The sequence below is a fragment of the Lathyrus oleraceus genome, chromosome 2 (assembly GCF_024323335.1).
Source record: "Lathyrus oleraceus cultivar Zhongwan6 chromosome 2, CAAS_Psat_ZW6_1.0, whole genome shotgun sequence".
In the NCBI taxonomy this organism is placed as follows: Eukaryota; Viridiplantae; Streptophyta; class Magnoliopsida; order Fabales; family Fabaceae; genus Lathyrus; species Lathyrus oleraceus.
This window is the reverse complement of record NC_066580.1, coordinates 50,176,796-50,189,515: the sequence shown is the minus strand read 5'-3', so window position 1 is coordinate 50,189,515 and position 12,720 is coordinate 50,176,796. Positions and strand designations below refer to the sequence as shown.

At 36.8% G+C, this 12,720-nt stretch overlaps 1 protein-coding gene across 2 annotated transcripts; it reads left to right on the top strand.

The window, feature by feature from the left end:
- The first annotated feature begins 1,267 nt into the window (after positions 1 to 1,267).
- Positions 1,268 to 7,977, top strand: LOC127118040 (centromere/kinetochore protein zw10 homolog). Of its 2 annotated transcripts, none has more exons than XM_051048173.1 (14): positions 1,268 to 1,990; positions 2,967 to 3,104; positions 3,208 to 3,366; positions 3,591 to 3,752; positions 4,099 to 4,329; positions 4,403 to 4,552; positions 4,886 to 4,978; positions 5,675 to 5,770; positions 6,031 to 6,159; positions 6,268 to 6,345; positions 6,537 to 6,695; positions 6,785 to 6,929; positions 7,028 to 7,110; positions 7,331 to 7,977. In XM_051048173.1, exons 1-14 carry the CDS (start codon positions 1,442 to 1,444, stop codon positions 7,412 to 7,414), a joined length of 2,256 nt encoding a protein of 751 aa, XP_050904130.1. In that variant the 5' UTR covers positions 1,268 to 1,441; the 3' UTR covers positions 7,415 to 7,977. The 2 variants fall into 2 exon arrangements, with proteins under 2 accessions (XP_050904130.1, XP_050904131.1); XM_051048174.1 differs by having other exon boundaries at positions 1,839 to 1,990; positions 2,944 to 3,104.
- Positions 7,978 to 12,720: the final 4,743 nt, after the last annotated feature.

Sequence of the window (12,720 nt, the reverse complement as noted above, 5' to 3'; positions counted from 1 at the left end):
GGCTCCCCGTGCCGAGGACTGTTAAGATCCCATTACCATTGGTCAATTGAAGATGGTTCCAAGCATTATGCTATGGGTGATATCTCATATCTTACGACCAAAGAGTGGCGGGTTTTCGAGAATTGACTATGCTGAGATTCATTTGGTATACATTTTACTGCACAAGGTTAAAATTAATTGGCCTCACTACTCTGTATCTCGTATGTTCTCTATCAAAAAATGCAATAAGGGCACATCTTTCTACTATCCCTCTATGATTGCTAAGATTCTAAACTACCTTGACATTGAGTTTTCGAATCTTACCTACAATGGGTTACTAAGATTCTAAACTACTTTGACATTGTCAACACTGCATCGTTCTGCCATCCCTATATGTTCGTCATCAAAACCCTTACTTTTCCCTTTTTCTTTAACCTATAATGGCTGAACGGTCATATCTCGGTTACACAAACAGTTCCTCAAACCCCCACTTACCTCTGACTTTGTTGTTATTCTTGTTTATTTATAGAGGAAGAACTTTTAATTTTCTGCAAACAAAAAATACATTTGTTACATAACATATTGTTGAAGATGAGAATGCGTTAAAGGTAGGAGAAAATTAGAAGAAGAAAATGCAAGAGGAAAATGAATGAAAAAACAGTAAAAGAGATGGGTTGAAGAAAAATTGAGAAGAAATAGTACTATAAAGACAAAGTAGTGTGATAGTCATTCAGCAAAAGCTAGATGAAACATTGAAAATGGTGCATGTGCGATAGAAATTTGACTGGTCATTAAATACCTGGTTTGAAAATTGTCGGTAAAAGGTTATGAAAATGGTTGAAGAAGAATATGTAGCAAACACCTGCAACATTGGTAAAACTGTGAAGTTGAAGCAGTTACATGAAAGAGGGAGGAAAAGATATGAAAAAGGCAAAAGGTGTATGATTCAACACATAGTTGGGATTGAGTGATTTCAATAGTATTGCAAACATATAAAAGAAATTGGAATAGAACAAAAAGTAGTAAGTGATACCATATGACAAACAACATATAGTTGAAATACAACAAATTCACATCATTAGTTGTAAAACGTAATATTTAAACATTATTTACCCTTAGTTTGGAGTAGTGACAACACAAGAGATGAGCATAATAATATTTAAAAAAAAACTATTTTTCTTATATTATAGATACATTGGTGTCTTAAATGTTTTTTTTTTTGAAAAAGACAAATGTAGAGTTTTTGGAAAATCTTCAAAAAATAAATAAATAGGTGTACTATTATTACTCATAAAGCTAAAAATGACACAATGTACTTAAGCATTGGAGCTTCTCATTTGGGCCGGGTCGGGTCACAATAAGATCTAAAACTGAAAAGTCCATCGAGTCCAAACAATAACCACCACACTACATCAGTGTCGACGACACTCCAAGCGCACGTTAGCCACTCCACCACCGCGTCATGGAGTCTCTCTTCGACGCAATCAACATTCGAGATCTTCTCTCGGCACAAGATCTCTCCGACCGAAGTTCCCCTCTCTCGGCACCGGATCTCCGCCTCCTCATCGACCGTGTCGAGTCTCACTCTCTCCAGATCCGATCACAAGTACAATCCTACCTCGCCTCTCACCACGATGACTTCGCAAGCCTCTTCTCCCTCTGCAACGACGCGGTTTCTCAGACACTCCAGGTCTCCGATGACCTCGCCGGCGTCCTGCGGCTGGTTTCCGAGCGCCCGGCTGACGTAGAGGTGCGAGAAGTTGTGGAGGAGATGAAGACGAAAAGCGAGGAACTGAAGGTGAAGAGAGAGTTGTTAGGGTTGGTGGGAATAATTGTGAATTTGAATCAGAGGTTGGAGAGTGTGAAGGAAGCGTTGAAGAATGGGAAGTTTCAGTTTGCTGCTCATTGGTTGAAGGAGTTGAAGGTTGCATTGAGGATTGGGGATGAAGATGATAGGGAGCCATTGGTGTATGGGTTGTTGAGAAAGGAATGGTCTCAGTGTTTTGAAGAGGTATTACTCTGCTTTCTTTCTATTTTTCTCTCCATTTTTTTTCTCTCAATTTTATGTTTCAATGGACTTGGTTTGAAGTTTCATCGCAATGTATGTAGAAACTGAATTGACGCCTTTCTGATTCTGAATGTAAAAGCTGAAACTGAAATTGGTATTGTTGATAGTTTGTATGTTGAGTTTTTTGTTAGTTAAATAAAGTTATGTGACTGGGATTATGCATTGGAATGGTTTTAAGGGAGAAGTTGAGCATTTCTTAAATGTAAGGAAGTGCATTCAGGATTGATGCATGAGTATGTGCAATGAGCAAAGAAAAGATTACTGGCTCGGGATTTCACTTTTCATTTCCGGTCTGTTCCCCCAACCAGAGGCTAAGCACTGAGTAATCTGAAAACAAAATTCTCATACCCCTAGGATACTGTTCTTTCTTTATCATGTTTAGATGGCTGAATTTTCTCTTTACTGTTGATCTGTTGATCTGGGAGCTCTTTTGAATCATTTTGCCTGGCTTTAGTTCATTCAATTATTTCTTTTAAAGCAAAAGGATCTATCTATGCAAAGGTATCACTATTTGAGATAAGGTCCTAACTAGGTTGAGACCTCAACATCTACCAACCATTTGCAACATACCCAGTTTATTTAAAAAATAACAAAAAAGAATATTTTAATTGATAGTTGGGAATGGAATTTCACCACTGTAACCCCTGGATTGCATCCCAAAAAAATCCAGTAATCCGCACAAGCATTTCCCAAGCATTTTAATAACAGCAGTTATATGATAATCAAATGTACAGTGAGCTCATGGCATGATGTATTTTTCTAGACAATTAGCCCATATTTTCTTAAATTATATTTTCGCTGATATGTGTAACAGTATAATCAATACATATGATTTGTGCCATAGAAATGATGATTAGATGATATGTGATTTTTATTGAGTTTGTGATTGTTTTTAGAGGAATTCGATTTCGGTTTGTAGATTCAAGAGGTCCTCGTGAAGTTTATGGATAAGGCTGTGCAATTTGATGGCGACTTGAATCAAGTAGAAGTCAAGTATCGTTTAGAAGTTCATAATTTAAGTGGGATTCAGTTACAAATGGTTTTGGAAGCAATGGAGGTAAGTTAATTTATCTCAATTTTACAACTGTGATGTTGTAAATTTAGATAATTGGGATTTCAGATGTTTTTATTTTGACTTTCTCTAATAGATGACTTTTTAGGTGGTTGGTATTCTAGAGTATGGGCTTGCTAAAGTTGCTGATTTAATGATCAAATATGTCATCATTCCTTTCATTAATCGTGGACAACCTCTTTCATTCATAGAAGAGTCAAATCAAGATTCAGCCTTACTGAAGATAGTTCCAAGACCAGATAGTAAGGTGGTTTAATTATTTGTTGTACAGATGCCATGTATTTTATTACAATATCCACCTTTGATTAGGTTTATTACTCTGCACTTTACCTTCTAAAGTGAACCTTGCACTTGAAAGAGCCAAACCCTATTCTTAGATACTACTGTCAGTTTTTTATTTTCTCGAGTCACCTAGGAAACATCGTCATTTTGCTGTCTTTTGTTCCTAAATATCTGATTTTCAATTTGCAGCTCGAGTATTTGGATGGGGAGCTTCTCTATTCAGGGATTGTGCTTTTTATTAAGTTTATTTATAGAAGTATTTGCTTCCAGAACAGTTCTTGGATCCGATGTTTTGGGCGTTTGACATGGCCTAGGATATCAGAGCTAATAATATCAAGCTTTCTTTCAAAGGTTTGCCTTAATCTCTATGCTATAACAAACTTGGTTACACAAAGCTGTGTCCATGCATTGAATGCGGTGCTTTGAAACAAATCTAAGAATATGTATGTATCCACAAAAATATCATTTAACTGATATCAGTTGAATTGAATTAATGTCTACCGTAACTAATAATATGCAAGCTTGTATGAACTCTTTCATCTCAACTAACAAAAGTAGTTCTCATTGGATTATTCAATCCCTGTCAATGTGATGATCTAGAATAATTACTTGGTAGTTAGTTTTCCTGTCTAGAAACCAGAAAGAAACTGAGTTTTTTAAGTTTGCATGTATAGTCACTCGAGAGGTATTATTTCAGGTTGTTCCAACTGATGCTTCAAAACTACCTGACTTTCAGAAGATTATCAAATGTACGTCTGACTTTGAAACAGCTTTAAAAGAGCTTATGTTCATTTCATCAGATGACAAGGATAACAGGCTAAGCAGTTTTGCTGAAAATGTTGAGGTTCACTTTGCCTTTAAGAAAAAGACAGAAATCTTGGCAAAAGCTAGAAATCTGCTCCTTGAATGTGACTTTTCCATTCCTCAAGTGAGTTTTCAAACTGGGAAAATTCTTCTGTTGCTTTTAGTATTTGTAATTGTTGATAAAAATTTTTCTGCAGGAGTATACAAGGGATGGTTCTATTTGGAAGAATGATGAAACTTCTGATCTTTCATCCAGCCATGTGGTTGATTTGCTTTTCTCATCAGAGAAATGTTTGGTATCCAAAGCAGCCAAACAATTGATGGAACTAATTCATCAGACACTGCAGGTATACGATTCAGAATAATGAATATTTACTAAATGACTGCGAATAATGAATATTTACTAAATGACTGCATACAACATATTTTATTTGAAATACAAGCTCAAATTTTTCTTTATTTTAGGGATCAAGACTTTATAGGCTCAAGTGGATTTTGTTAGTGTGCATGATCAACATAATATGTTATTACTTATTACGTTTCCCAACTATCTGTACAACTAAGCGAATAAATTGGCCACTAATTTGCTACACGTACAAGTATAATGTTTTGGTAGACCTACAATACTTTTTTTGTTAACAGTGAAAGTGATCTTTATAAATGATAAATAATTTGTGCAGGATGTCTGCCTGTCATCTACAAGAGTTGCTTTGGAATTTTATAATGCCGCTAGAGATGCTATACTTCTTTATGAAGTGGTAGTCCCTGTCAAGGTTAGTCCAATAAGGCCGTGACATACTGGAAAAGCCTTTTTTGTATTTCTTTCATCGGGGATTGACTTCAAGGGGTGAATATAATGAAGTAATGCAAGCTTATTGTTATAATCAACGTTAGTTATTCTAGAATCACACTTTATTGCTGTTTTTTTATACTTTATCTGATCCTTGGATGAGAGATGAAATATTAATGATATTTGGTAAGTATTTGGAGAGCTTATTCTTATTATGAAGTTATTGTCCCTGTCTTAGGCCCTCTTTGGGAGTTTGGAGAGAAGGGGAAGGGAGGACTTTGGAGGGAGGGAAGTAGAGGAAAAAATAAAGCAACCTTGCACATTTTATAAGAGTCTGTTCTTATAGAGAATGATAAATGAATGTTGATAATTAATATATTTAGTTTAAAAAATATTATAACAACATAGATTAGGTTTGAAAAATTTATCTAAACCCTCCAAAATTCTGCTTCAATACAATTTTTGACTTCCACCATTTTGGGAGGATTTTGTATTATGAAGAAAAACCAAACCCTCTGTTCAAGTTTGGGAGGAGGGGTATCATTTTTTTCCCTTTTACCTAAACCCTCTCCTAGAAACCCGCAAACAGAGCCTTAGTGAACACTGTCTTTGAGTGTGTGTTCTTGTCTATGTGCATGCATTCTGCTTTAGTAATTACTTCTGTTTTTGGTTTGTGAAGCTAGAGAGGCAGCTTGGTAGCTTCAATCAAGTTGCTGTTCTGATGCATAATGACTGCCTTTATCTTTCCCAGGAGATACTTGGATTTGCATTTGAGGTATACCTGAATAACTAAGCATGAATGAATTCACAATATTTGAATAAATTACTTTTTTTTTTAAAAAACAAAATCATGTTTTTTCTACTACTTGATGTCATCTTTAGTATGGATTGTTCAATGTTATATTGCTTAAATCTCAAATTTATCTTTTAGTCTATCAAATGAAAAATCAAGGCAAATATTCAATATCAACCATATTTATTTTATATATTGTTTTTCCCCCTTGCCTCACTCATTTTGATGCTATATTACCTCAGTATCGGGCAGATTTTCCTAGTTCGATGAAGGAGCATGCCGTGTTTGCTGATTTGGCCCCAAGATTTCAGCTTTTGGCAGAAGAAATATTGCAGAGACAAGTTCACCTTGTTATTTATAACTTGAAGGAGGTACTGCCTTTGTTAAAATGCATGCAGCATCTGTAGGATATCCACTTAGTTTTGGTTAACACTTGCCTTTCTGATCTGCTAAATCCCATATTCGCCTATGTTTATTAGGCTATAGATAGTGCTGATGGATTTCAGAATACTCATCAAATGCAACAATTTGAGTCTGCTAAATTCAGCATTGATCAGGTTATTTTTTTGTTAATATAGTGTGTGTAAATTCCCATATGCTGCCCCGTAGTTTGCTTTATCCCTTACTTCCTATGTTTCTTTTTCTGCATGCAATCTAAAGTGCGGGGGCATTTGTTACAATGGGTTACAAGTAGTAAATAATGCCTTTTTATTCTAACAAATGACATAAACTGAGTTTCCTTGATCAGGTTGTTTTCATTCTGGAAAAAGTTCATATCATATGGGAACCATTTTTGCTTCCTTCAACTTACAGGAAAAGCATGTGTGCAGTATTAGAATCAGTTTTCTCTAGAATTTCAAGAGATATACTTCTGCTAGATGACATAGCTGCAGATGAGACTTTACAGGTAAGTCTTTATGATAATTTAGCTAATTAATGCTTGTAATACCATTTTATTTAAGAAGTTAGTCTAATAAATTCCACTCTTATTTCCAGTTACAAAGACTAATCCATTTAATGCTGGAAAGCCTATCATCGTTATTTGAGTCCTTGGCCACGGGTGATCCGAATTTGCGTGAGTTCTCTGCGGAGTTTCTTGAAGATCTTATTCCATCTTTACGTAAAATCCGCAAACTATCAGGCATGTTTTATTATCTTCTTAATTATTTATGCAGATCTGTTGGTTGCCTTATTAAATTATTATTTTCTCATATATTGATAATTAACCTGTTCATGCAGAATTATTAGATATGCCTTTAAAATCTATTACAGCGTCTTGGGAGAATAAAGAATTGCTCAGTTGTGGCTTTTCTATAACGGAGGTATCATTTGGTTATCAATGACTATTTCATTTCCTTACAGCTTTATAACTGAGGGATTCTGACTTTAAATAAATGCTTCATTTAGCCATATTACCACTGAATTTGATATAATGTTTTATGCATGACTAAAAATATTGGAACCGTATTTAATAGTCCTTTTCTTCACATGCATTCTCCTCACTCATGTTTCTTATGGATAATTTTTTTGAACTCATTGCAGGTGGAAGATTTCATAAAAGCTATATTTGCAGACTCACCTTTAAGAAAAGACTGTTTGCGGAGGATACAAAATACAAGCTTTTAGGATAAATCTAACTTAATACATGATACGTAAATCTTAAAACACTCTGGAGGCCGGGATTAAAAACTCAGACGATGACCCCTCTGAGGCAAAAACATGTTAGTTTTAGCTAGCTCTCCAAATATTGCAGATAGAAGTAAGTTAGTGTTCGGAGCAAAATCGTGCTGATAATTTTCTGACGTGGAGGCTGCCTCATGAAGATTTTGTTGTCGTATATCTATGTTTGAAAGTTAGTCTATTAATTTTATCTGTTTTTCCTTTTCCCTTTAGAGCAAACACGGGGATAGGATTGGTGCATACTTGAGCATAGTTTCTGCTACACCCTAATTTGTCATCCACTGATGGCAATCATATTAGGACATAAGTTCAATGGTAGATATACATGTAATGCCTTCCACTAAGGACATGGTTTCAGTGAGACTATGTTTAAATCCAGATACATAAAACAATTGTAGCTCAAATTTTGCAAGTAGCATTTTTCCTATCCAGTTAAACCAGTCGCGATCATATGTGTTGTTTTGAATCACAATACTGTATTGAAACTATTACAGTTTGTTGCATGTGAATTGACTGTGTGATAGTTTTTTGATCTTTGTATTGCTATATGTTACGAATGAATTTATGTGCGAATTGTACGATTCTATGTGTGTAAGTTTTAGGGAAATGCAAAAGAGTTTGGCTGATTTTTGATAGAATTCATTGGTCTCTTGTTTGTCAATAGCAGGCTTTCGAACTGCTTATTGGAGATAACTGTTAGTACTCAGAAGAGTTTACCATTGGAATTACATTTGTTAGGTTTTGTACAAACTCCTCTAGAGTTCTTTTCTCACTGGAATTACTCAGAAGAGTTTGCCTATTCTTTGTATATTCGTACGAACATTTATTTGTGGTTGTGTTGAAACATGGGAAAGTATCATGTTTATAGACTCAAATTCAAATGTCTCAATATCTTAAAAACACTTTACTAAAATCTCGAGGGACAATTTTGACGCATATTATGATCCTACACGATCCGAGGGATTAGTTTCTGCAGATGCGTGTAGAGGATATCCGATTTATAAAAAAAAAAACCTTACTAAACCTTTTAGTTGCCCATAAGTTTTTCCCTAATCTCTTAAAAATTACACCCTTCTAAATATACCAATTGTAGATATAGAAGTTGTGCATAGTTCTTTGACATAAACATTAACACTTCCTCTAAAAAGATTGGTTCTCTACGAGCTTATCCTTTTCAATTTCTTAGCAGCTCTTACTCGCTCATTTCATAGATCAAGTGCTTGTGTATTATGTACGTTGACTTTCTTTAGGAGGAGTCACTTGAGGTGGAAAAATGGGAAATGATGTGTTTCTATTCCGTAACGGTATGTGAGAAGTCATTTGACCACATTCATTGACTAAAGAGCTGAAATCCTCTCAGTGATGGTTGCTATTTTTAAGGGGCTTAGGATTCAAGCCTAACACCGCTATAAGTACCTTAACATTGAAGTTGAGAAGGACAATCTCATTCTCACACAGAAATTAAATACACAGAGTTTCTCACCCCCTGCGTGTGCTAGCTCTCAATCCTACAAAACACCTTAAAACCTTTGTCAATCCTGAATCACAAGGGATTGTCATGTATTATATTTTTAGCAAAAACAATTGACGTCTACCGTGGGGCTTGATAAAAATTATACCCTTATAAATATACCAATTGCAATTGAAAGTAAGATATTGAAAGTTGTGCGTGATCCTTTGACATAAACATTCACACTTCCTCTATAAAAGTTGGTTCTCTACGAGCTTATCCTTTCAATTTTCTAGCATCTCGTTAGTCACTCATTTCATAGATCGAGTGCCTGCGTATTAGGTATGTCATTTTCCTCCAAGAGGAGTCGCTTGAGGTGGGAAAATAGGGAAATATTGTGTCCCTATTCCGTAACGGTATGAGAGGAGTCATTTGACCACGTTCATCGACTAAAGAGCTGAAATTCTCTCAATGATGGTTGCTATTTTTAAAGGGCCTAGGATTTGTGCATAACATCGCTATAAGTACCTCAACGTTGAAGTTGAGAAGGACAATCTAATTCTCACATAGAAACTACATACACATAGTTTCTCACCCCCTGCATGTGCTAGCTCTCAACCCTACAAAACACCTTAAAAACTTTGCCAGTCCTTAATCCTAAGGGGTTGTCATGCATTGTACTTTTAGCAAATACAATTGGCGTCCACCACGGAGCTTAATAAAAATGATTTGGTCCACACTCATTGTTACTCATCGTTGTTTTCACTATCTTCTCACGAAGATGTTTAAGAAAAGTCAACGTCAACACCATAACCGGGGTTTTTCCCGACAAAGGAGAATCCAGTTCCCTTAGGAGAAAGCACGTCCGACACTTTTTACCATAAACACCATATATGCTGATGCTGACAGAAGCATATGGAGATGGTGATAATCCAAAATCAACTTTTCGAGTGAAGACACTGTTGGTGTTCTTCCACACAACAATGACCCCACGATCATCATAATTTAGTATGATAATTGGGGTGAAATGAGTGTTGATCGACCCTAATAGCTCAAACATGTCTTATCCTAAAGCGTCTACCAAAGGCTTAAACTCAACCCTAATAGCATTGGGGTATTCTAAGGTTCTCTGATTGGTCTATCATGCGAACAAATGCAAGTGTTGGGTCATGTAACACTTAAAACAACGTTCGACTCAATGGAAAATGCCAAAATGATCAAAGTGAAATATCTTGTGGTGGACACCTTGTCTCCTTACAACGCCATCATGGGAAGATCCTCCCTAAAGTTATTAGGGGCGGTCTTGTCCACCCTTTATTTGAGCCTTAAATACCCATTACTTGATGGGCGAGTTGGTGTAGTTCATGGGATCAGGAGATCACCCAAGAATGCTATCAAAGCTACCTTGAAATGAGGAGGGAACTCGTCACCTTGGGCTCCCGTCGACCCTAGTCTAGAGGTACATGACACAAATGTAGCAAACTGGCACCCTTGATTGAGAGTAGAGAATGAAAGACTCACCTAACAAAAAACTTAAAGGAAGTTCAGATTGGTCCTCTGGCCCACCGAGTTACCAAGCTTGACACCTCTCTATTTGAATCCGAAGAAGAAGAGCCAGTCTCCCTGCTTAGGAGGAACATCGACTTGTTCTCCTAGGCGCCCTCAGATATTCTAGAGATAGATACCAAAGTGGCATGCCAATGTCTCACCATTGATCCCATCCCACCTTCAAGATAATGTACCAGAGGAATCACAAGGTTGATGAGGAAAAAAAGTAGCTATTGACGAGGAAGTACAAAAGCTGACAAGCACCAACTTCATAACAAAGGTAAAATACCCATCTTGGCTGGACAATATAGTCTTGGTAAGGAAAACGTCAAACAAATGGTGCATGTGCCACGACTTCACTGACCTTAGCGCCGTGTGTCCCCAAAATCCATACCCTATACCTAATATATATCACCTGATTGACGAATATTTAGGCTACAAAACACTAAGTTTCATAAATTCCTACTATGGGTACAACCATAATTTAAGATTGATCTTGTGGACGTGCCCAAGATAACATTCATGTTCAATCATGGCAACTATAATTACAAAGTCATGCCCTTTGGGCTTAAGAACGCAGGTTCCACATATCAGAGACTTATGGGCACAATGTTCTCAATGTAGATTGGGCATAACATGGAGGTTTACATCAATGATATGATAATGAAGACTTCAGAGGGGAAGAGTCACGTGAGAGACTTGGAAGATATCTTGGGTTCAGTCAAGAATTACAAGATGTGCCTGAATCCTGCCAAGTGCTCATTTGGCGTGCAAGCATGCAATTTCCTTGGTTTTATGTTAACCAAGAGAGGCATAGATGGAAAAACCATACAAGTGCAAATCCATCATTGATATGAGGAGTCCTGCAAACATTAGGGATGTTCAGGAACTATCAGGGCACCTAACTGCCATATCTCATTTTCTTTCCTGTGCAGGTGACAAGACTTTCCACTTCTTTGCCACAATAAATAAAATGGAGATGTTCAAATGGACAAACGAATGCGATGATGTATTCTCAAACTTCAAAACATTCCTACCATCACCGCCCATCCTAACACACCCGATATTAGGCTTGCCCTTATACCTCTACTTTCTTGTTACTAACCAAGCGATGAACTTAATACTCATCTAGGAAACAAGTAGATTGGAGTGACATGTCTATTTCGTAAGAAAAGTGTTCAAGGGAGCTGAGGCTTAATATCAAAAGATTGAATAGCTCGCATTGCCAATTAGTGGTAACCGCGAGAAAGCTCAGGCCATATTTCAGGAACATTGGGTGATTATAAAGACAAATTATCCCATTTGCCATGTCCTTAAGAAACCAGATCTAGCAGGAAGAATGATGTATTGGGATATTAAGTTGTTTGAGTATGACATCTAATACATACCCAGAGGAAGCATTAAATCACATATACCAACTGATTTTCTGGTAGAGTTCAGTTCGCTGATGGGCAATGAAATTCCCCACCTGACGTTTTCGGTAGATGACGACTCTAATGTGAAGGGAAGTAGTGCATGTATAATGCTAGAAGGACCAGACAATCTATTGATTGAGAAATCATTGAAATTCGGGTTCAAGGTTAGAAATAATCAAGTCGAATACGAAGCTCTCATCACCGACATGGTCCTCACCCTTAAAAATGTTGGGATTCATAAAAGTGTTGGGATTCAAGTGTGAGTGGTTGAGTCCACATCAACAAGAAATGGAGGAAATGCTAGATTTTTAAGAGAGGCGATCCATACCCCCATTTCCTCAAGGTTTTGGATGGATATGTGGTGTTGAGGTCTCTTGGATACTGAATATTTAGCCCATTGGCACTTCTGGTGTTTTCCAAACTTCCCAACAAGTGGTATTAAAGCCATAGTTAGGCTCGATGGGGGAGTGGAAGTGGAATCCTATTGTAGATCAAGGATAGTGATGTTGGTGACTCACACTTGTGGGGGAGATTGTTGGGATTCAAGTATGAGTGGTTAAGTTCCGAATTCTGTCGATGAAAATCCTATATATACTAGTGAGAAATAAACGTCTTTAACGTTTAAATCCTCAGCTTTTCCACATAGAAGCTTGCATTCCCCCAGCCTCACGTTTCTTCCACGTGTCTTTCAGAATGAAACTTCAAAGTAGTTATCCATATTTGAACGTGACATCTGCGTGCCTAAATAACCTCCTCTTCGACGCAATTTGTGCCGTCGAGAATCATTTCCGTCAAGATGTTTCCATAACATTCCTAACAGATGCTAAGTCCCAATTTCT

Bases quoted from the DNA above. Each gene is read 5' to 3' on its own strand.
- LOC127118040 (XM_051048173.1), top strand. From the start codon at position 1,442: ATGGAGTCTCTCTTCGACGCAATCAACATTCGAGATCTTCTCTCGGCA. The intron at 6,346-6,536 runs GTTATTTTTTTG...TTCCTTGATCAG, and splicing joins CTAAATTCAGCATTGATCAG to GTTGTTTTCATTCTGGAAAA. The intron at 7,111-7,330 runs GTATCATTTGGT...AACTCATTGCAG, and splicing joins GTGGCTTTTCTATAACGGAG to GTGGAAGATTTCATAAAAGC.